We start from the raw sequence: 25,825 nt of genomic DNA on the forward strand, positions 1-25,825 counted from the left end.
TGACATCTCTTTTAAAAAATACTAGTTTCTCATTTCCATTAAGCAAAATGCTGATGGTGGTTTAACATTTATTTTTGAATGATATCTAAAAAATAGAATTTCTTTTATTTTATTTCTTTATTTTTTATTTAAGAAAAAATAAAACAAAACAAAAAAGGGTAGAAAGAATACAGAATTTCAAAAAAATTTTAACAATAAGAGATCGCTAGTTGATAAATTACATATTGTCCTCTTAGAAATAGTTGTTCAAGTTACAAAATCAAAGCATAAAAGTGGATAGACTCTCAAACACTGACAGTGCAAACCATTCTGTTCAATGATAAAAAGAAAACTTAGTAATATGGTCATCTATCTGATACACTTAAACATACGTGCAGTTATATCCTATAGAACACTTTTATTTCCTTCATTTTTACAATATCCATTATACATTTTAGATCTTATTACTCTTTCAGTTTTTATTATTTTTTACACTATAGAGAGGCAACATGATATTTACAAATGTGAATCTTATATATTTCACTTATTAGAATAGTTTCAAGTTGCCTCCATTTACCTATAAAGGCCTTAAGATTTTCCTTTTTATAACTAAGTAGTATTCCATTGTATAAAAATACCACATTTTTTTCATCCACTCTGTGGTTGATAGAGATTTTGGTTGTTTCCAAGACTTAGCTATCACAAATTGTGCTTCTATGAACATGGGTGCACATATATTACTGTGACATGACCTTTTCAATTTTTCTGGGAAAATATCCAGGAGGGGAATAGCTGGATTAAATGGAACTTCCAATCTTAGTTTGTTGAGGAATCTCCATACTGATTTCCACAGTGGCTGCACCAGTCTACACTCCAACCAACAGTGGAGAAGTGTTCCTTTTTCCCCATAGCCTCGTCAGCATTTGTTATCATCTGATTTCTTGATGGTAGCCATCCTTTCTGGAGTGAGATGAAATCTCAATGCTATTTTAACTTGCATTTGTTGACCAGTGATGATAAACATTTCTTCACATATTTATTTGTCATTTGTATATCTTCATCTGAGAAATGTGTGTTCATCTCTGATGCGCATTTCTGGAGAGGGTCTTTACTTTTTCAAATTTATATATTCTGGATATAAGTCCTTTGTTTGAGGGATTGTTGACTAAAATTCTTTCCCATTCTGTGGGTTTTCTTTTCACTGTGTTGGTGATTTCTTTTGAAGTGCAAAAACTTTTTAGTAAGATGAGATCCTAGTTGTTGATTCCTTAAATTATTTCCTGCATGGTTTACATTTTGTAGATAAATTCTGTGCCTACTCCAAGATTTCTACCTCCTCATCTTTCAGTAGATTTAGTGTTTCTATTTTAATATTTAGATCTTTGATCCATTTTGACTTTAGTTTAGTGCATGGTGATAGGCATGGGTCTAGTTTCAGTCTTTGACATGTGGAGAGCCAATCTTTCCAACAGCATTTATTAAAGAGTCTATCCTTCTTCCAGTGAACATGTTTAGCCATTTTGTCAAATATAAGGTGGCTGAGTGTCTTTGCAGTTGTGTTTTCATCTTCTAATTGGTTCATTGATCCTCAGGTCTGCTTCTTTGCCAACACCATGCTGATTTTATCATGTGGCTTTGTAGTGTTGTTTCAAGTCAGGAATTGAGATGCCTCCTGCTTTGCCTTTGTTGCCTAGAATTGCTTTTGCTATTCTAGATTTATTCTGTTTCCAAATGAATTTTAGGAGTGTTTTCTCTAGATTTGTAAGGTATGCTAATAGTATTTGGATTGGGATTGCACTAAATCTCTATAACACTTTTGAGAGTATGGCTATTTTCACAAGGTTGGCTCTTCCTAACCAAGAGCAAAGAATATCCTTCCATTTTTTAATACCCTCTTCAATCTCCTTTTTAAAGAGTAGTATAATTTTCACCATATAGGTCTTTTACGTGCTTGGTTAGGTTGATTCCTAAGTATTTCATTTTTTTTAGATGCTGTTGTGAAGGGCAATATTTCCATAATTTCTCTCTCAGTGAGTTTTTTGTTTGTGTATAGGAATGCTATTGATTTTTGACTTTGATTTTGTTGACTTTGTAACCAACTATGCTACTGAGTTTGTTTATTACCTCTAGTAGTTTTTTAATGGAGTTTTTTGTGTCTTCTATATGAAGTATCATGTCATCTGCAAATAGTGATAGTTGCCTGACTTCTTCCTTTCCTATCTTATTCTTTTTATTTCTCTCTCCTGTCTGATTGCCCTGGCTAGTGTTTCCAGAACTATACTGAATAGGAGTGGTGATCGTGGACATCCTTGTCTTGTTCCTGATTTTACAGTAAAAGCTTTCCGTTTTTGTCCATTTAGTATAATGTCGGCTATTGGTTTGTCATAGATGGCCTTTATAAGACTGAGGTACGTACTATCTATTCCAAGTTTCTGTAGAGTTTTTATCATGAACAAGTGTTGGACTTTATCAAAAGCTTTTTTTGCATCTATTGAGATGATCATGTAATTTTTGATTTGGCTCTATTGATGTGGTGATCAAATTTATTGATTTGCGGGTGTTAAACCATCCCTGCGTTCCTGGAATAAATCCCACTTGGTCGTGATGTATAATCTTCTTTATGATTTGCTGCATTCTATTTTCCAGTATTTTATTGAGAATCTTTGCATCAATATTCATTAGTGAGATCGGCCTATAGTTCTCCTTTTTGGTTGGGCCTCTCTCTGGTTTTGGTATCAGAGTGATACTTGCCTCCAGGAATGAATTAGGGAGAACTGCTTCTCTTTCAATTTCATTGAAGAGGTTAATGAGTATTGGCATCAAATCTTCTCTAAATTTCTTGTGGAATTCAGACATGAATCCATCAGGACCTGGGTTTTTCTTTGTTGGTAAGCTTTTAATCGTGTTTTCAATTTCAGTAGCTGATATTGTGTCACTCAAAATTGCCATATCTTCTTGGTTGTGCTTTGGTAGTTCATGTTTCTAGAAATCTGTCCATTTCCTTTGTGTTTTCCACCCTATGTGAATAGAGATTTTCAAAGTAGATATTCATGATATTTTGAATTTCCTTGGGATCTGTAGTAATTTCTTTTTCAGCCCTTATTGCATGAATTTGAATTCTTCCCCTAAAAATATAAATTTTTGTTATGTTAAAAATAACAATGATACTCACCAGTTTTGGCTTGATTTTATCCCCCCAAGAGAATAAACAGGAATATAAATACAATTTTGAAGGAGATACATATATATAAGTATTTAGGCATCCATTCACTAGAAAAGTGTAAGACTGTGATATAAGATATAGCTTAAAGGTATTGGCCTCTCTTCACAAAAAACCGCTTTTAAATTCATGATATTGCACTTGTATCCATGGCTTAAGCTAAAACAACTAAGTTTTTTCCCTCTCACTTAGGATTTACCTAGAGATTTGTATGTTTTTAAATGTAAGGAGACATCAATGGATGTTAAGGTGAAAAAGAATAATAGGATTTGCTTCTTCTTTTCTTTGGTAGAACTTTGGGTAAATTATCGCAGTTAGATAAATGTCTTCCACGAACCTGACATATTCCAGACAATATTACTTCTTTAGTCATCCTTCACAGTGACTCAAAAGATATTTTGTAGTTTTCTTGATGTGTTACTTAAGTCCTCTTTGCTTGAGTTTCTCCAGTTGCTTCTTGTCATTTCCCGAATAGAAGAAAAATTTTCATTGTGAGTCATTTGCATTTTTAAAAGTCACTCAGGAGTTTGTGGCAAAATTAAGGTTAGAGCACGCAGTTGCTTGCTTCCTCTTTGTAATGCAATTCTCTGAAGCAATTTTTCTTTTCATGAAAGCAAAAATATTTTTGGTGGCAGCCAGAAGTGGCTTGGTTTCTGCCTCATCCTTGGTAAGCATGGGATTCAATGACTGCAACATTTGTAATTGAACCTGGGGATTAAGATTAATCCAAATGAAATGTTTAATCGTTCTCTTCAAGAGTGGGAGCTTCCTTTTGAGTTTCATGCTTTGCTTTATCCCTAAAGTTAACGATGGACTTTAGTTTAAATATAATGCTTGCTCCTGGAGAGGGAGCCAATGCGGTGTGCAGTTGCTGCCAAGCTCTATCAGCGTAATCATCTGTGGCTTGTGTATTTCTGGTTCCTGTCATTGGGGACAGGGATTCCTTACATGGGAACTTGTCCTTTCAATTACTTGAAGAAGGCTAACCTTTACTCTCAGAGTAGCTTGAGATGAAAAAGTCTGTCCTACTTGCTTCAGGCACACATATTGAGATGAGCTGGATAGAGATTTGCTGGGTTTAATTCCTCAGCTTCTCAAGGCACGAGGCCCAGGGTTCTGTTTAAATTAATGGTGGCTACAGTTAGACCATGCTAAGTCTTGACATATTGTGTTTATAAGAAGTCATGCACGCCAGAAGATAACTTATGATTTTGCCCCACAGGTTCTTGTCCTTATGAATGCCTTAACGGAGCTTTCTGTTCTAAGATGGGCACATGTGACTGTCAAATATTTCAGGCTCTTGGGACAAGGTGCCAGATTGGTAAGTTTCACAGATATTTACAAGAGAATTATGGGGGCACCAAAGAGAGTAACAAGGCATAATTTGATACAGTAGTCTTTATCTCTTGGAAGTTGGAACAATTGTATTGTACATTAACTAGAGAGTTGACAATTCATTTTCAGTGATTTGAGGGAGTTTAGAAACATTGCAGAAGAAAATAGATATGTCCACTGTCTCTTCCCATTGATACCAATTATTTCTTCAGCTATTTTTCTGCTTTATATACTACTAGCCCAGCAGGACAAGGTTCTTACTCATTTTTTTGTTTGTAAATTATATTCATTATTTGGAGACGTGCATTCTTTTTGACATTGAATTAATTGAGTATTCTGCACGTAAAATAGAAATAGTACTGAGAATTCTTCAAGGAAGCAGATTTTTTTCTTTTAAATATTTTTATCAAAGTGTTGAAGATAGGATCTTGTGTTACAATGATCAACAAATATTCATTTGTGTGTTCAGTGTTAATTGAGCATGGGAACTGAAGGATACCTTGGGAAATAATATAAATGCGTTGCCCCCATCTTGAGGTTGTAGTCCAGAGGATGAAACTAATGCACAGTAGAAACACAATAAATAAGCTTATGATGTGTACTGTAAAGGAAAGTACAAGATGTCCTCAAAATATGCCCTGAAAGTAACATGTACCACCACGGAAGACTTTCTCACAAATGAATCACTGTGTCTCTCCCTGAAAAGGAGACAGTTGGCCAAGCCAATAAATTTAAGCAAAAGTTACAAAAAGAAAAGACACCAAACGTTATCCCTTATCTTTTATGCTTTCCATAGAGTTTATGAAAACATTTTACACAAATTGAGTGCTGAGTAAATGCTACTGATTCTGCATTACACTAAGGTGAAAGGTCCAGAAAATAAAAATTAAAGAGCAGGTCATCTGCAAGGGTAGGCCTGGTGCTATGGGAGATGAAGTTCTTTCATTTGAGATGAATATTGCTTGAAATCTGGCCAGTTTGAGGTCATGATCTCCTAAATTCCAGTAATGTTGAATGACTAATGCTCCCCAAGCCCAGTTCCCAGATATAGAAATATGACTTTTGTCACCAGTCATTTTTCTCTTTGTGTATCATAAGGACAGCTTGGAAAGACCCTGGGAGGCTGGATCTCTTTAACACTTCCTGTTGTGATTGTTTAAATACTCGGCAACATTTTCCTTCCTGAGCCTCTTATTTGTTTTATCTCCATCCTCTTCTTTTCTTTTGTCATTTTCCCTGCTTTTTCTTTTTCCTAGAGTCTTTCTGGTAAGCAAAAGCTAAGGAAGTCTCTATCATAAATCCTTCCTTCACAACAACCGGAGACCCTGTTTTGCTTCAAAGAGTTAGACAGTTTTGAGAACACCTGACAATTTTTTGCTTGTTATTTCTTACTGTGATGTAGACCACCAAAGAAGAAATGATTTGTTTCAATGAAAGAGTATCTTACTGTGTCTGCACATTACTAGAAGGAGGTGTCATTTGTTTTGTTATACTAAATTTCATTTTATTTCTTTTCAGTCCCAAACATGGGCAGTGGAAGAGATGGGATTTGCAAAACCTGGGGACAGTATCATTTTGAAACATTTGATGGCATATACTATTACTTCCCAGGAAACTGTTCTTATATTTTTGCAAAGGATTGTGGTGATTTGGAGCCTCGGTATACAGTGTGGGTAGGTGATCCTTATATATAAGTAAATTAAAATTTATTTTTCAGAAAAATGTGATTACCAGAAAAACGATGGGAAGTAGATAATAATCACAGAATCAATATTTAGACATTTAAAAAATATAATAAAGCAAATCTGAGGCTATTTTGCATAGTAATTCTATTGAGATGGAGCCTGGCACTGTGTGAAATGAAATGTGAGTCCATGTTAAAGTATCTTAACAGGCAATCCAGAAGTGATACCAGAGATGTTATAATGTCAGCTCCAGTCCATGTCCCTGATCTTGATTTAATTTGATCATTTCAAAGGGGGTGATGAGCTCAGGCATAAACCATTACACTTATTTCTTCTTGACGGGTCTACTGAGTTGCCAATCTATTTTTATTTTCTTAAAAAAGACACTTATAACTGGAGGTATAGCTCAGTAATACAGTGCATACTTCACATATATAAAGCCTTGAGTTTGAACCTCAGTACAAATAAAGTAAAACAAAAATAAATAAAATAAAATGGTACCGTTGGCACAAACTAACATTTATGAAATGGAGAACATGAATCACACCTCTAGGTAAACCGATCCCATATGACTGAACTGAGTTAGATCTTAGTAGCAAGTTGAACTCAGTTGAGGAAGTCAGGGAACTCTTTTCCTGCCCACTGTGTTTCTTTGAATTTCTAATCACATTCAGGAGATTGCTATACTGTCCTACTTAAAAGCTAAAGCTCTTTATGGCCAATATGTGTTTGAATGAATCTGTTTTTCTCTAATTGTTTTTCAAATTTCAATTTACATTTGGATTACCTAAGTGCTACCCCTCTGTTAGGTGACCCAAATGTTAAAAGCAGGACCTGTAACTTTTCAGTGTCTATAGCAGAGAAAAGCAATGAGGTATATTGAAAGTTAATATATGGAGCACAGGGATAAGAGATGAGAGGACTTTTAAGATAGGGAAACAGAAGGCTCCTTTTCAGTGCTTACAGGGCACTTGCTCTGTTTCTCACTGTCGCTGGCATCTCTGCTGTCTCACTGGTATCGTCACTTGTACTCCTTTGACTCTCTGACATAATTTTGTACAGAATCTTACTCTTTTGAGGACTAAAGCATCATCTAGATAACCCATCCTTTGATAAGAACACAATGCTGAATTATGCCTCCAGAGTTAATAGCTATTGTTTTTACTTGCCTTGTTTTTATTGATGAATTTTGCTTTCAAATAGAAAATCTATTTACCTTACATGGTTTAAAAAATATTTAGCTTTTTTTTTTGTAGAAAATTTGGAAATTCAGTCTTTTAAATATGAGGTTATCAGTCAGGAGTTGCCATCGTTAATGTCTTCGTAGATCTCCGTTCAGCACTTTTTACTCTGGATCTCATGCATATTTGTAAGTCTGAAATTATATTACGTATAATTTTTTCCTACATTTTCATTTAACATTATATCAAGAAGTTAAATATTATTTACAAATATGAGTTTTATTAGCTTTATTAGTTGCAATACATGAACACTCACAAAATTCAATGATATTCTATTTTGGAAATTTAGACTTAAAAAATTGCATTTTACTCTTTAATTTAGGAAACATGGAGATAGAATTTTTGCAGATGGGAAGGGTACCAGGAGATGGAATGGGGGTGGGAGGTAAGGGAAAGAGACATAAAAAGGATGATGATGTGTTATGTATATGCACCAACTTTCCACAGTAAATGTTATCACTATGTACTACAAAGGTGCCAGCAAAAATCAGTATTTTGAAAACACACACTGATGAATAACTTTATACATTTTTAACCTTTTGTATTCTTGATTTTTCTTTATTAAATTTTAAAAAAAATTTTTATGAAAATAATGCATATATAAAATTTAAAAGATTTCTTCAATGTATGTACAGAAAAAAATAGCCTTTCTGCCCTCCATGGCCCAAGTTTGGTTCCCCAGAGATTAGTATCCCAATCTTTTTAGATGATTCTTCTGGATTTTATCTTACATAAAGATATGCTATAATTTCTTTATTTTTGAAAATTAGAACCAATTTATTAACTTTCTGAGATCCAAAAATGATGTATCATCTCAGTTACAAGGTACGTTGTGGTTAGTTCTGCACACACACGCTCATGTGCACACAGATTCAGACACATAGCACATCTCTCTTCCTCTTCCCCATCACTATTCTTGGTTAAATCAATAAGTGGGTTTTACATCATTGTCACTGCATAAATATTTTTTACAGGTAACCCCAAGAGATAATGTGATTGTATTTCTCTTGTATATTTTTCTAGGGTAAACAATTTTATCCCTCTTTCTTTGGTGTCTCTTTGTTTCAGTCACTAAATTCTTCTTTTCAAATCTCTCTGTAAAACTTCTTGATAATGGTGATGTCTCAATGTATCTTTCTCTGTGAAGCACCCGATCTTTGATTTTTCCTTTGTGTGTTCTTCTTTCGAGGCTGGATGCCTTCAAAGTCTACTATGCACCTCGCTTTGGGGATTTTTTTTCATTGACCTCCTGGAGAATTGTTTTATTTTGCTTCCTGTACTGGTTTTCCTGCTTCTTGGATCCTAACAGTTGGCTGGTAATCTGAGAACTTTGACCAGGCTTGAGAGATAGTCTCTAAAAATTTATTGATGCTCCGAACATATAGCCAGTGTGGTTTGTAGTGGTGTTTGAACAGGTACTCATTTCCCGCTTTGTTTATATTTTCATTGCTTAGATTACAAGCTGCTTTCTGGAAAGAGATGATACTTTCATGGGAAATCATGCCTGAAAGGGACAAATCTGAAGCCATGATTATAATTTAGAATACAATTTTAAAAAACTGTTGGTACATGTTTTCACTGTGTGCAATTTATAATCATTTTGGGTAATTGGTACACGTGCCAAACACAGATTGTTTCTTTTTTAAAAATCCCCTTCCCTCCCTCTTCTTCCCCTCTCCTGCTTTCAGAATTTTGAAATTCAACTCACCTTTATGAGCAATTCACACATAACTTTTTTCTATCTTCTCTTTAGAATTTAGAGAAATCTAGATTATTTTTTAATCTACAGAGTTCTGAGAATTCATGATTATGCAAGAGCCTTTTTCTTTTCTTTCTGCTCTTTTCTTTCTTCTTTTCTTCCTCTTTCATTCTTTCTTTTTTCTTTATTTCCTTCTTTTCTTCCTTTCTCTTTCTCTCCTTCTCTCTTTCTCTCTTTCTTTCTTTCACGGTAGACACTTTAATGAGTCCCTCGCAAACTTCATAATTTCTCCAGCTGTGGAACAATACTTCTATCCTAATATCCTCTTTTTCTGTTTTGCATATTTTCTATGGCTTATATTTTAGAACTCCTGCACTGACTGATTCTTTACTTTTGTTGGTGATTCTTGCTTTTGCTGGCCTACACTTGGGATATTTCTTCTACTTCTTAGATATTTATCTGCCAACCTTTCTATTTTGGTTATAAATTTATCCTCTCATTGCTCTTGATACTCAACTATTTACTTCTATTCCTTTAATTTCATTTTAAGCTTATTTTACAAATGGTACACACTCTCTTTTCTCTCTAAGATACTAATTAAGACTTTTAGAAGTTTCTTTCTGAATAGCTTTTAGTTTTTGATTTTGAACTATTGTTTGATTTTGATCTTTGACTTTTTCTATCTATTTAGTCTGCCTTTCATGTTGTAGACTTTTATAAAGTGATTAATGATTTATGACTATCTATTCACGTTTGAGAATTGGATTCTCAAAGCTGACTGAAACTCTTAACATGTAGGAGAGTCTTATTTGGATAATGTGAGACTGAGCAGGGATCTTCCATTTTCCTTAGATAAAAGCCAAGACATTAGTGTGTCTATGTCTTTTTGCATTTGTTGTTCCAAAGACTAATCCTCCAACATTCAGCCTGGGGTTGAATTCCGGATACCTGGATATGAGAAAAAAAAATTGGGGGGGGGGTAATATTCCCTTTACAAGCGTTTGTGTTTCATATTTCTTTTCCCCTAGAATCAGTTTCTGGATTTTCCATTTGGCATGTTATCACTCTCTGTCTCAGATTCCTACCACCTCAGAAAGTGGCCGTACAATCTAAATTTGCTCCCCAGGCCATGACTCATACAATTCTTCTCCTTCTCCTGAATATTTTTCCTTAGTAATATGTATTACAGAATGGATCTTCGCTATATTTATATTTTAAAATGTCTTCCAGTAGTGAAATATATGTTTAAAAAAGAAATTTTTTTGTTTGTTTTGTTAACTGCCATCTCTCCAGGATTTAGAACAATGCCCAAAACATAATAGGTGATCAACAAAATTTATTGATTCAACATTAAATTTACATCATAAGTTGTTTCAGTCTTTAAAATCTGTCTTATTATGGATGATTTTTCTCACTAGTTTTGTGTTTGAAAGTTCAAGGGCTGGCAGTGTAGCTTAGTGGTAGCACACTTGCCTCGTACGTGCAAGGCCTTTGGTTCACCCTCCAGCAAAACACAGGGAAAACAGCAACAATAACAAAAAACAGATATCTTTCTTCCAGTTATTTTGATTTCACTGTTACACTTCACTATTTTGGACCTTCTAATACTAAATCTAATAGGAGAATCTAAAATCCATTTGTTTCTCTTTTCTTCTACACTTACTATGTTTCTCTTTGTTTCTTTTTACTAGCAAACCAAATTTCTCATCATTGTTCCCTAAAGTGCCTGGAAATAAAAGCAAATAAAATAAATTTTATTTTTAATGATGTCATGGTCACTTTTAAATGTTGCTTGATACAGTGTGCTCTTGCTTTGTTTGCAGCTTTGTCTTATGATTCTGTAACAGGTAAAAATATGAACATAAATACTGAAAAATGTGTTTCTTCGTGGTGTTTTACAATTTTACCATCAGAAAAAATTTTTTCTAATATATGTCATGTAGCTTCAGAATATTAATGTCTAACACATGGAGATTCAGATCATTTTAAAAATATGCTCAATATTTTTAATATGAGTTTAATTTAGTTAAAATGTTTCTATCATTTTCAGCAGTAAATATTTCTTTTCTTTCAAAAATGCTAAGTGTGGTCATAACTTCCGATGAGTGTCACCAGACTAAGTGTGCTATAGAATTGTAAATATACATTGTAAGTTTTAAAACCCAAGTGGATATTAGATATTTGTGTTTCTTGTTGCTTCCTATGCTATCTTTTGTTTTGTCTCCCTCAAAGGTTCATAATAGCCCTAGATGCTTTGGTTCAGTGTATTCTTGTTATCGGGCAATCAGCTTATTCTTTTCAAACCAAGAGGAAATTCGAATTTATGGTCATGAGATTAAAAAGAATGGAATCAGGTAAGATATGCTGAATAGTGTAATAAAAACAACATCACAAATTAAGACAACTTTCAATTGTCTCAGATTGAGAGTGAATTTGGAGAATAGGAAAGATTTCTTCTTTAACAGTGATCTGAAAATTGTATCATCCAGATTTCAGAATTTGAGTAGGTTCTGAGGCCAATAAGTGGTCAGGAATCCAACCAGTTTAAACTTCCTAATAATTGTGCAGGATACAAATGTGTTTGTAAAGGTAAAAATAAGCTATCATTTTTTTCCCTCAGATGTTCAAGACATATTTTGTAGTTTAATTCTGATAATTTTGCCATCTTTCTAAATTGCTTTCTAATTTCTTTAAAGCAGAATCTGCTTACGTTTGGAAAGGATTCTGGGGGTCATTTCCAAGTTTATGTTAATGGGGTTTGAATGCCCCTTGCGATTTACCATTGAAGCTCTGACAGAGACGCAGAGCAATAAATACCTGGCTTTGTTGGACAGATTAGGGAGAAGCTGATTCTGGCTTCTTATTTTCCAAGAAGAAAACTTGAGAGTTTTGGAGAAAGGAGATGTTTATATATTTGTTAGAAGATTTTATGCATTTTAAACTAGAAATACTATGGGAAAATCTACCTTGCAGTCTAAGTAATTATAGAGACAACCAATTTTAAACATTTCCTAGCTGAGTTATATTGGAAACAGTAAATTGTGGGACGGAACAATATTCCCCATCATTTAGAATTCATCCTCAAACCTTTGGACCATGGGAATCCTTTCCAATCATGGTGCTTTTTCTCAGTTTAGATTCCTCAAAAGGTTGCAAGTAGTAGCAGAAATGGCTTCGGACTGAGCAGGTCATTACCGTGTGGCACTGGGAGCAACCCCTCTGGCTCTCTGGGCTCATTTCCTTTATCATTTTCTTATCAAAAAGCTTAGTAGTTGAATTGAAGATAATGTGGTTAAACATGTATTTTCTATACATGATTTAATTAGTTTAAGGTTCTCTATGTGAGATTTTTGGTAATACAACAGGCCCTCAAAATCTACGCTATTTTGTAAAAACAGATACACTATGAAGATAGACTTTCAAAAATATTTACTGTTAAATGGAAGACATAATAGTTTTTGTAAAAAGAAATCATTTCTACATGGATTTCTAGTCGTATCACGGGAAAGGGTGATTTTCGTACCATTCGGTAATGCTGTTTGTACTAATGCTGTTTCTGGCCTGGGGCCTGGCTTACAGCAAGTGCTCAGGAAATATTTGCCAAAATGAACTCAAATGTGTGTGGCTTTGCACAGTAAGACTTGGCTCTGGCTTCCAGTTCTCTCAACTGAGAAATAAGGAGTCAGGGCACAAATGAGCCCCTAGATACTTTTTGTTGTTAATCTATGTATTCATTTTAGTTTGTTTCTTATTATAAAATAAATTCAGAACTCACTTCATGGAGTGACTCTTAAGTTTATTTATCTAGCTCTATTATCCTTAATCTCCGTTGGTATTCTTTTATGCTAACAATTTCAAAGTAATCAATTATCTTTCTTCTCAAAATTGTGTTTAATTAAATTTATTATATAAGATCAAATGATTTCGTGACAAAAATAAACAAAAATAAACAAAAATTACCATCAGTTAAGCTATATTTCCATCAATTTACATTTAAATACTATAAAATATGTCTATAGAACAGATTTATTTTTATTTGGAGACAAGGTCTCATTAGATAGCCTAGGCTGGCCTTGAACTTGAGAAGATCTTGTCTCAAACTCTGGAGTCCCTGAGTAGCAGGATTCCCGAGTGTTGGGATAACAAGCATGTACTACCACACCTGGGAAGATTCATTTTCTTTTAATTGTATAGTTTTTACAAGCTTACCAACTCAAAGTAGGTGATATTTCTTCGATGTTACTTCCTGCTGACTATGAATTGCACATATTTGTAATTTAAATATGTGTAATTAGGCTTTTTATTTATTCTGCAAATTAAAATTTTATTTTCCTATGTTTAAAACTAATTTTATGGAAATATTTCTCTGCAAAAAATTTTTGTGAGCTAGGAATATAGCTCAGAGGTAAAAAGTGCTTGATTAATATCTGTGAGGCATTTTGTATTTAATCTTCAGTGATGCAAAAACAAAGAACAGAACAAAGCAAAACACAACTATGTAAATGGTTAGAAATGTTTTACATTGTTTGCTTCTTAAGATCATCATTTTTGCATGGTGTTATGTTTAATTTTGTAGTTTTCTTTACACGGTGGCCATAGTCTCTCTGGAAAAGAAATCACTAATTTGAAATTTTTGAGATAAATGTATAAATAAACCTAAAAACCATCACTCACATTAAAGTTTATAATATTCTTTGATGTGACTGTTTCAAAGAAGATGAGTTGTTTTCCATTTTCTTTAATTATTATCACCTGCACTCTTTTGTGCTCTATTCATGCATGAGAGAACTGTACTATTTCAGATGCCTTGTAGATGACTTGGCTGTTAATATGTCCCATTGTTTAATTTTAATTTGTTCATGTCTCTCATTTTCTTTGTATGTGCATGGGCTTGTGATAAATGCAAAAATTAGACATTGGATTAAGAAAAATTAGAATGTAAATATTCTATTGGACTCTTATTCAAATAAGCCAAAATTGTATCTAATTTTAAATGTCATGAATATAATACCTATATGTAAGTTGTAATTAATCATCCCAGACATTTTTCTTTTAGAAAACAATTACTTATACCTAGGTGACATTTTGATGAGAGAAGTCCCTATTTTTTCTTGTAAACACAGTGAAAATAAAATTAAAATCAGAATGCTAGTGTGTTTGCATATTGACTATTTCTACTTCAGAATTGTTGAGCAGAATTTTTAGGCTATAATTTTATAAGTAAAGTCCTATTTAAACTTTCATTATTCTAAGTAGGCAAGGTTGTTTCTCAGATATTAAAAATTACTGATAATTGGCAGGTCTGTGTTTTTGCTTGAAAAGCATCCAGTTGTAAATATAAACTCCAAACTAGTATGGGGAAAATGTTATTTTTACTGTCTTTTAGTTTCAATATTAACATTTTCCAAGGACTTTTAAATTTCCTATAGAATGATTGCTTTGGAAATCTTCAGGCAAAATGTATTCAATAAGCACAAGCAATAATTTTCTTTTAATTATAATCTGAGTCACCTTAAGAAGAAAGTACATCATCTATAATGACCTTCATCATAATTCTTAGGTGGCTTTTGTTCTTTTTTCCAGTTTAACATTGCCCCAGACAATTGGACAGGTTTTCATTGAGAAACTGGCTGACTACATTCTGGTGAAAACAACCTTTGGCTTTTCATTGGCTTGGGATGGAATATCGGGAATTTATCTCAAATTATCTGAAGAGCATAAAGGGAAATCATGTGGCCTGTGTGGCAACTACAATGACATTCAATCTGATGATTTCATAATTCAGCAAGGTAAGTGGAGCAGAAAAATGGGGAATGTTTTCTACTGCATTCTTCCTTAGAAGAGATTCCTAGCTATCACTAGCCAGCCTTCTTGATTTTAATGGACAGTTGAGTAGCAAGACATTTTGGGGGCCTTTTTAAAAAACCGTAAACCAACTTACATTTGCTAAATCAAGGCACAGCATTTATTCACGTAGAAAATACCATGTAAAGGATTTATTTGCTGTCAGGAGCTTGGGCTAGTTTTGTATCTACTGGTCTAGGGATTTGGGATCATCTGTGAGCAGGGCAAGCACACCTCTAGGCTTGGAGTTTATGTCCTAATGCTTCAAATTCTTTCAGATCAAGCTTGTTTACTTCAGAAAAAAAGGATTTTGCATGCATTCTCGATAAGAATAAATTAAATAACTGACAGATAATACTTTTGTAACTATAAGAAAATGTAAACAATTTAAAGTAGAATAGAACTTGGGAAGGTTTTATATTCTGCCTATTAAATTTGTTAAATCTAAGTCATGAAATCTCCTTCTGTGTTATTAGAAATTGAGTCTGTTTCAGTTCAAATATCAGTATACAATGGTAAAAGAATAAGAGAATCACAAACCATAACCATGATTTAGGTCCAGACATAGAGGAGCAATAAAGAAAAAATGTTCTTCATTCCAGCAGGCCTGCCTTTGAACCTTGTTTCAGCTCCTACAAATTCTGTAATTTGATCATTTACCCTTTCTGGTGTTCATTTTCTTTAGCACTAAAATAGGGATGTATTAATTCTGAACTCACAAGATAGTCAGTAATAATAATAAAATGCCTTGCTACTGGTTAATATGATATTCATATTCATATTAATGATATTCATATTCAGTTCATATTAATAATAGTTAATATGAACATGGAGCTTTATTATTCTCAACCCCCCCAGCTTCCTGTAAGGCAAGTACTATTAATTTTAAAATAAGGACACAAGTCATTAGTCCAAGGTAACATAGCTTATAAATAATACTGGTAGGCTGGATTATAGGTCCAACCAGCCTTCAGTCCTGTGCTTAGATATTCATGTGGACAGTTGCTATTGATAGAAAAATTTGAGATTTTGTTTTGTTTTTTCACAGATATAAGAAGAGTTCTTTTTAATATTCTCTTTATTAACATCTACTTGTATCACGTGATGATAAAAAGATTAAAATAAAAATAATTTAAGAAAAAGTATAAATTCTCAAGTAAAACTTTATTTTCTATTACAAAATTGATGGAGATTGTCTCTATGTTGTGTGTTAAGGAACAGTAAAGGGATCACTTAGAGGGTGGTCCCTGGAATCAGACTATGATACTCAAATTCTGCTTTGTCATTTGTTAAGATTCCTAACTTTATTGATATAATAATAGTAATCATCATCATCATCTATATGTCATAGAGTTGCAAGGATTCAATGAGGCAACCAATGTAAAACACTCAGAGTCCCTGGCACATAGGTAACGCTCAATACATTCTATTTAATTTATAATCATCTCTAAGTATGCTGCAATAAGACTGGGATAGAGCTAAAATGAAAATGGTTCAAAATGTCTCACATAGCTTTAAGAAACCCTTATTAAAATGCATATATTTTGCCCAAGATAGATAATGAATCATCAAGATTAGTTTACTGGGAGCTACATTAGAGAGCAGGACTCCAAGGATTCAATTTTCTCATATATAAAATGGAGATAATAATAATGAACCTGAGAGCTTCCCAGCCTGTGAATATATAATGATAAAATGTAAATGAAAGTGCTCAAAATTGCGTGAGCACAATACCGATGTACAGTATTAGGACCATCATGAAACGGTATTCTGCATCCATTTAGGTATCTGGAATGAAAGAATTCATAAATTTTGAATCCTAAGCCTATTAGGACATAAAGTTTTGGACTTAGAACAAACTTAGATCATCATTATGGCTATATTTCTTTTGTATCAATGCTTCATGAAAAAAGATATTTAGTCCAGCTCTTCATGTCACAAAAGACTGATTTGAACACCTTCTCCTAGAACATCCAGGGAATGAGTGTGGAAACCAGGATAGAAAACAGCGTGTGCTCTTCTTACAGCAGGGAGGCTGAGCTAGGAATCTAAGCTTCCTTAGGGATCTTAGGAAGGCAAGAAAGACTCCAATAAGCTGGAATACAAACAGTCACCCACACTGAGATAACAGAGGTAACAAGCAGAGGGGTGTTGGTGGATTAGCAGCAGGGAAGATTGGCAGGAGGCAATTAAACTGAGTGATGGCTGCTGACCTGGCAGAGGCAGGAAGGATTCTTGAAAGTATGTGGAAGGGGAGATTTAAAATTTTAAAAAAATCTCACAAAAATTTGTAGAAATGTGACAAGAAATTGCCCTCATACTCCTCCCATATTGTAAAAATATTTTTTTCTTTTGCATTTTTAAAATATGAAAGCCTACAAGGTGAGCTGTATTATCTTTGGCTTTTAAATGTACTCTATTTTTAAAACTCAGCTTGCGCTGATTAGGACAGTGTTCAGAGAGAGCCAGACAGTTAGAGTGCTTTAGAATATATGACTTCTTAACAGTGAGGAAAACTGTTTCTTTCTGTGCTCCTACTTATTTTTCATGGATGTCTCCACAAAGAAATGACTTTTTAAAATCTTCTGTGTACATTGGAAGATTTTAATTTGTCTAGTTTAGAATTCTGTTTTCATATTTCATGTCTACGCCTCACTATGCAACAATATGAAAGGCTTGATTTATCCTCCTTTCCTTCAGGATAATAATTAATAGTGCTTCTGCTTCACTATCGAAAGTGTCCCCATGTGAGCACTAAATTCTCCTATGGAGAGCACATTTCACATGAAGTGCTGTAATTTTAATTTAGTAGCCTCCCAGACTACAAGTAGATATGATTTGAAAGTCTCATGATGAACAACTTTTGAGAATGTTTATTAATGCAGTTAGTAAAAAATAACTGGCTATGTTGTTCAAAAGTCGAAATTAGAGTGAACTCCAAGGAAATTCCCAGGTTTTTAGGACCATTAAGAGTCATGAATAAATAACAAAACAGTGGGTTGGTAGGAACTATTTTGTTTGTTAGATTTTAAAAAATGATGTTTTGAAATAAAATGTGACTATATATTTACCTAAGATGAACATTATTAGTTCCACTTTAAAATAAATATATCAGAGCATGCCCCTGTCTTGTTCAGTATGTAATATTCCCAACAGTACCAGAGATGATGAAGTCAACCAGACAAATTTGAACACTCTGCGATTCCAATTGAATAAAATTTGCAGCCTTCTTTATATTTTTTCATTCACCTATCTAGCAAATATTATTTTAAGCACCTGCTATGTGCCAGATACTAAATGAGGGATGGACAGCTGAGCCAATGTCTCGCTGTTCGTGTAACATATATGTAAAAGATAAAATGAATAAAAGGACAACATAAAATATAATTTTATAAGCAATAGCAACCTTGGAAAAAACCAGGAAAAGGAGATCAAAGAAAAAGTAAGTCATGTTTGGCATTAGTCTAGATCATGTAGTAGAAAAGGCCAAGCAAAAGGAGACCTAGGTGAAGGGGAAGCAGTGGGAAGACCATCTGAAGTAAGGTGGTTTTGAAGGAGCAGGAGTGGGAACAAGTGTCCTGGGGTAAGAAGAAGGTTTTGCATTTGAAGAGCGTGATAAAGCCTGTATGACTGGAGACAGTTGAGGGAAAATCAGAGTGGAAGATACGGGAGGTGTGGAGGAGGTCGGGAAGTGGGAGACGGCACAGGTGCCAGGTCATGCAGTCTTCCAGGGAGGAAAGCATTCTGCTAGACAATGACTTTAGGATCTCTAACATCTGGTAGTAGCATTCAGAAATTATCTACCTGTCTTGAAGATGTCAGGCAGAGTGGGCAGGCTTTTTGAGATTTTATTCAGTGGTGTAAGATTGTCCACTGTGGCAGACCTATAACCAAGCCACACTGGGTGGTAGTGAGAGCCCAAAGCACAGTTCTGAAGTCTGTCTTAGATGGCGCTTTGAGATGGCATTTAGCTTGGTTCTGACAAGTCCCTGAGATTTGAGACACTCTTTGTCTGAATGTAGGGCAGGATTTCCATATCAGGCCCTGAACTTGCTCACAGATCAGATGACGAAACAATTTACACTTGATTTGGAGCTGTGAGTCTTGAGTAGTTCACAGTAAAATATCTGTTGGCTTGCATAGGAACTCCTAAATTTTGCCCCTAAATATGCTGGGGTTGGTTCAGCATTCTTAATACCTGGTTCTTTCCTGAACATATTTTGAACCACTGTTCATCATTTTACATGAAATTGAATCACTTCTTAGTCTTCTTTTCTTAAGGTGTCTTTTCCAGCATTTCATTGTGTATTAGTGTTTACTGAAATGTCCTGAAAACTCAAAAATAATTTTTATTGTTGTGAACACTCAAAACGGAAATACAGCTTTATCATGGTTATGACTAATGTCAAGTGGACGAGCGCTGTCTGAAAAATTTCACAATAAACTTTTATTTATGTTTCTTAGTTTTGTGTGCGTTTTTCTCCTCTATAGACAAATTGAGCATTGGGTAACTAACACTCTCCTGGTGTGTTCAAGGTATGATCAAAAAATTCCATGTTTACATTTAAAAAAATAATCACTGTAATCATCTATCCTCCTGAAAAACACTCCTCCATGCTTCTGACATAGTTGTCTCATTATTCTTGTCACTTTCTGAAGCAGTTCTGGAAAACCCTCTTTTGTGTCTTTAGCTGTGATGCTGTGGCTGCCTCAGGGTCCTGTATTGATCCAAAATATTTACCTTTCATGGTCATTGTGGCTTTGGGGAAAGGCCTGACCTTGCATGTGCCCGATCCTGTGAACACGGTGAAAAGGCACACTGCAATGGATTTTGCGAGTCTTTTTAGCCGGTGGGCAGTCCTTGGCAGCAACCCTCACCTTTCTTTTATCTCACCTTACAAAGATATTCACAAAAGAGGACTCTCACAACTGCTTCAGAAAATAGCAAGAATGATGGGACAGGTGTTTGAAGTAAGGGAGGAGATTGAAGGGAATTCATGGCAATGTTTTTTTACTGTAATAAATTTTTTAACCTTTAAACATTTGCTGTATATTTTGCTCACATTCTCTGTGTGGAACTAGCTCACTTTAATTTCTTCTCTATGTTGTTTCAAATGCAATTTACTTTTTTTCTCCAATGGTACTTTTATTTGGTACTTTATTTAATTTGTTTTTAATATGATAATGTTACAGTTTGATATCACATAGGTAGTTGTAAAGTTATTGAGTTTAACGTTTTGACCTGGAAGTTAATGTTGAAGAGCAGCATCTATATTTGTGGGAAATGATAGTATCTATTTGTGTGTTTGTGTGAAATAGAGGACTACACAGAAGACATTGCTATGTTTGGAAATAGTTGGTCAGTGCAAACTCCTGATGACTCCAAATGTGTCCCAACACCCTCAGATTTTCCAAATCCTTGCTCCAGTGGAATGCCAGCATTTGAGGTAACTTTGATACAAAAAATTGTGTCATGAGAAATATGAAATGCACATATGTTGTTTGCATATTTAGCAGTACACATTGTAACTGGAGACACAACATAATTAGAATACTAAACCTATGAAATGTAATTGCAATAGGGATTAAATTTACAGTTATTTTGAAAATACTGAATGTGATGATTTTTATAAATGCGGGCATTCATCATGAAAATCTGTAGTTAGAAAACTACTGGTTAAAATTTAAAGTATAAAATATCTTCTCTTTTTTGGGAATAACCAGTTATCACAGATTGTTAAAAACAGACCATATATATATACTATGAAACATGTTTTGGTGACTGGCTTCTGTTTGTGCACAGGCAATCTTCTTCAAGTGTCAGATACTATTGCAGTTTCCTTTTCTCAGCTGCCATGAATATATTGATCCATATTTATATATCGCCAGCTGTGTTAATGATCTTTGCAAGTAAGTGAAATAATTAGTAATTGCAATATTTTCTTTATTCAATAAGTGGAGGGTTATATTTCTGTAACTTAGACATTTGAGCAATTTGCAAAATGTTACAAGAAATGCAAAACTTAAACTGTGCTAGCAGGCATCAAATACTTATGATGACTTAAATGTTTTACATAACAACATGAACACAGGGGACTTAAATGTTTTATATCGCTGATCTCTTTTGGGAATTTAGAGGATAAATGTATATACCTATATGTGAAATGTATATAGTTTATTCTTTTTCAAAATGTTTGAAATGCACAGAAAATTCCACATAGGAGTTCAAAGAACACTACTCGTAATGAAATAGAATTATCAAAATAATGAAATAAATAAATTTCAGATATAAGTGAGCTTTTTAATGTAAGAGGCTTGATCAAAACATACAATGAATGTTTAAGCAAAAAATTATTACAATAAAGGAATATTGTCATTAATCACCCTCAAAATGCTCCACCTCACTTCAAACACATTTATCCTGTCATTTTTTTTCCACTTCTGAACTGCTCTCGAAGTCCTCTTGTGTGTGTTTCTGAGGTGTGACCAGAAGTACACCTGCGGTGCAGGTGGAATGCTCCTGCGGTGTGGCATCCCTCAGAAGGACACTCTTGTAAAAGCTTCATGGAGGGTCCTCATTCACCTCAATCACAGGACCTGGCACTGTGCAAGTTCCAGCTCTTCCCCAAAGTCGCAATGACCATGAAAAGTAAATGTTTTCAGTCAGTTCAGGACACTGACCCACAACAGCAACAAGACCCTCAGGAAAGAGCATTTCCGGAAATGCTTCAGAAAGTGGCGAGGATGGTGGAGTAAGGGTAGTCAAGGAAAGGAAGAGTGTTTTGAGGAGGAGATTTAATAAAAATTTGTTTTTAATGCAGTATATTTTGGGGGGAAATTTAAGTAGTCACTGTAGTTTTCAATCACACTGTACAATTCACTATCAGATCTAATAGTGAATGCAATTTACATATTGATAGATATAAATGATATTTTGTCACGTACGCAACAATTGTAATGGGAAAAGAAAAGATGAGATATGGGACATGTTGGTGACAAATCGCAGCAATTGTTAAGAACATCTGATGTCTTGATTACATGTATAAGTGGTGAAAATAGTCTTTAGTTGAAGATAAGGATATTATTTTTCCTATCCAGATCACAAATTCCTTCATGGAATCTCATGCTGAGCACACCTGAAATAGGTACCTGTCTAGGCAACAGATCTGTTTATCACTGTAGAATTTATAACTTACTCATCATGGAAGTCTTTATTTAACTTTTAAATTGATCAAGTGTGTATGATTAGCCACTTTGAAGATTCAAGAATACCTCATGAAATTTTAATATGCCTCCACATTTTTTTAAATTTCAGGAACCATAAATGACACAATGGAAGTTTTTAAAAAAGAGATCAGACAATTTAAAAAACAGCAACTTGGGTAACTTATTCAGAGGTTTAAGTTTATAAAATATATTTAAAAAGGTTTAGATAGTATGAAATTGTCTTATCTATAGGTGCTATTTTTAAATTAAAATTATTACAAAGGTAATGAATATAATGATATATTCCAAATATATGTATTATGCTGTCAGTTTTAAGATGGTGTCATTATGCCTTGATTTGTTTGTATAGTTTCTAAATTGCAGAGATTCCTGATCTTATGCATTATTTGAAATAATGTTCTCTCTTCCTGCAGTAATGCTTAGTGATCTTAGTATATATTTTTAAAATTTTTACTTTCTGCTTGATTTCATTTTTTAATTTATGTTTTCATTGTTTTACTCAGTCTCTTCTTTGAAGATCCCCATATATACATTCTCAATTTGTCATATACATAAAATTGAAAGTTATTATTTTCCCCACATGACTCATTCTTCAACCATGATCCTGTTGTCTTCCCAACTGCCTTATCATGTGCATTGTTTGTGCTCATTTCTCATGTAGGCTGAGAAGAAGTAACATTTTGTAGGTCCAGGAAAGTCATTATCAAACGCTACAGTGTTTGTGAACTGAATGTTTGTTTTTCTCTCAGATAAAAGTCTAGGTGGTACTTTGTTCTGTGCCCTTGGATTGATACCTTAGCTGTGTTTCATGAACTTTCTCAAGATTCTGGAATGTTGTGGCTACATCTTTTCTGTGGCTTAATGTATGATTCAAAATTTTAGGACCTAAACTGGCTCCTCACTTTTATGTTCATGTTTTCTGCCTTAGAAAGGGAGAAAGACTACAGAGAGCTGGCATTTACTTCTACTTATAACTTGGTCACACTGAGCTGTAGAGGAGCTCCCGTTGTGGTCTTCAGGTAGACAGTCAAACACACAGTGAAAGTTTAGGGTTTGAATAGTAGAAAAAAGGGAAGAGCTAGAGACAAAGAGCAGTCTCTACACCCACTTCATATGAAATTTTATCATTGAAAAATTACCTTTTTTTTTTGAATCTTGGCTTGTTTAGGGTTTAGCCTTTGAAACTGGTTTCTCAAAGGCAAAAACAGAAGCAAGATAAAGAAACATTTTGTATTGTTTTAAGTTAGCTGGTACCTTAGTCATTGTGTTTTAGATAGAGAGGCTGGATTTGGGGGCAGAAAAGCCGTGTGATCCTGAGGAAGGACATCACAGCTGAGCACGTGGGCACTGAGAAAACAGAAGCAAGAAGCTTCCGGAGTTAGCGTTTCACTTCCTTCAGTATTTCTTTCACATCTAGGCCTGCTTACAGTCTGTCTTCCATTCAATAGGAAATGAATGATTCTCTTCATTTCATACATTAGAGAACTGAATCACAACAATTCTCTCCCATAGGAGAGGTGTGAATCGGCTGGGCACAGATTAATTTCCTGCTTGGATTATGACAGTGAATTGAATTTGATTCAGCACTTATCTTTTGAGGAGCTGAGAGGAGCTGTTCTGAGATGAGCATTATGCCACACTCGGGGAAACAGAAATAGTTTAGACATCGCCTTTGTAACTCATGTTCTACTGGGGCGAGGAGTCAGGTCTCCAGTGATAACACAGTGCTCTAAACTCTAAGTGTTACGGATGTGGATAACACTGACTTGTCAGAGGCAGACTGTGAGGCTCAATAGAGATGATATTTGAGGTGAAACTTAACAGAAAATACAGTTTAATATCAATCATTGAAATTTATGCTTTTGCTTCCAAGACTGCCAAACTTAGCAACAAGGCAATAATTTTAATTTTGATGCATTAAAGTTAATTGAATTAAAAAAGTGTTATTTAATGCTCATTTTCCTTATTAAAGTTGGCATCCAAAATATGAAAACAATCTTATTTTCCCTAGATAAATTGAGATAGTAGTTTTTTTTTTTCTTTTTTCTTTTTGGTTCTGGGGATCAAACTCACAGCCTCGCACTTGCCAGGCAGGCACTTATGCCACTAATGTAGACCCCTGGCTGGGGATAGTATTTTCTTTTCCACCAGATTGTCATTTTTCATGAGCTGCTACATGTTAATGTACCTAGCATAGTTCTTAGAGTAATACAGACACTTAGTAAATGGAAGGTGTTTTAATATCAGTTGCACTGAGAAGTCAATGATTGCTTACTTTCCTAACTTTCATTATCAGCACTAATTGTGGGAAACATGTGTGTGTGTGTGTGTGTGTGTGTGTGTGTGTGTGTGTGTGTATATATATATATATATATATATATATATATATATAAAGGTAAATCATGAACTTAATGCTTTTTCAAAGATTCAACAATTTTTAGTTTATACAGCTTTTCAAAAACTCTTTGTTTGTAATTTTAGAATTTTTGAGCTTCTGATGTTTATATATTCACATCCTTTTTTCTTTCTAAACGCAACTAATTGAACTAGATAAGCTGCGTGGCTCCAATTCCAGTCAAAAAGGATAAAAGCAACTTGAGCTGGTGATGTTTATAATAGAGACACTGAAAATGTTATGGTTCACAAAGTGGATCATTCTGTAAGCTCATTATCTCTAAAGATACTTAACTGTTCAATTTTGAGTTTGAGTTGGATTGAAAGACAATCCCACTACCTTGTTAGAAGCTTGTTTATTTTAATGAGGCTCTCCGGGTTGGAAGATCCCAGAAGAAACTTATTGTTTAGGGAGCTCCTAAAGTGATTAAAATAAAATTAGAGATTATTTACTCTTGGCAATGCTATAAAATTAGAGATTTAGCAAAAGAATTCAAAATCTTTTAAATCTTCAGTAAATCACTATTATCTTTCACAGGTAGTTTGGAATCTTTTTGGAAAGAAGGATGAGAAACCATCAAAATGTTTTTGAGTGCTATTGAATGCTGGGAAAGATTTTATTTCAGCTTGTGGATACGCAAGAGCATGGTGTTTGGAAACAATTTGTATACTCGATACTTTTGTTGGGGTAGAATTTTATCCATTTTAAAGAGATTACATTTTATCTGAACTCAATGATTATTAAGTTCTAAAAGTTCTGCTTTGTGCAAGAGCAAAAATATGTCTATAAAGATCTAATAACTAAAATAGAAATACTTTCGATATAGTTGTTTCTTGATTGGGGAAAAAGTACCAAATTATTGAAAGATTTTGATGAAGTCAATATCCATGGGCATATTTATCTGGGATTCCATTTTTGTGTGTTTTCTACATTATTGTGCCTAGAAATATACTCTGTGAAACACAAACTGACATCAGTTCATAATGGAATGCTCACAAAGACTCATTAATTGTAGGAATCGGTGGCTCTCAGGCAGAATTTCTATCAGTACCTCCTGTCACCCTGGCTCTCTCTCTTCACCTCCTAGAACCCATGATGATGAAACCTACTGTCGAGCAGCCACTGAGTATGCAAGAGCCTGTTCTCATGCTGGTTACCCTATTCAAGACTGGAGGGAGGACTTTCCAGCATGCAGTACGC

The 25,825-nt window shown here is 34.2% G+C and overlaps 1 protein-coding gene across 1 annotated transcript in view; it reads left to right on the forward strand.

The window, feature by feature from the left end:
• Otogl (otogelin like) overlaps positions 1 to 25,825 on the forward strand; it is a 156,748-nt gene that overhangs the window by 26,560 nt on the left and 104,363 nt on the right. Inside the window, exons 7-13 of the mRNA XM_063255199.1 lie at positions 4,422 to 4,520; positions 6,053 to 6,207; positions 11,392 to 11,513; positions 14,743 to 14,948; positions 20,323 to 20,450; positions 20,807 to 20,913; positions 25,713 to 25,819. Of these exons, the coding sequence (XP_063111269.1) occupies positions 4,422 to 4,520; positions 6,053 to 6,207; positions 11,392 to 11,513; positions 14,743 to 14,948; positions 20,323 to 20,450; positions 20,807 to 20,913; positions 25,713 to 25,819 (924 nt within the window). The remainder of the gene's footprint in view (positions 1 to 4,421; positions 4,521 to 6,052; positions 6,208 to 11,391; positions 11,514 to 14,742; positions 14,949 to 20,322; positions 20,451 to 20,806; positions 20,914 to 25,712; positions 25,820 to 25,825) is intronic.

This window comes from Cavia porcellus, unplaced genomic scaffold (genome assembly GCF_034190915.1).
Source record: "Cavia porcellus strain 051 isolate PalLab524CR breed Dunkin Hartley unplaced genomic scaffold, mCavPor4.1 scaffold_8, whole genome shotgun sequence".
NCBI classification, from domain to species: domain Eukaryota; kingdom Metazoa; phylum Chordata; class Mammalia; order Rodentia; family Caviidae; genus Cavia; species Cavia porcellus.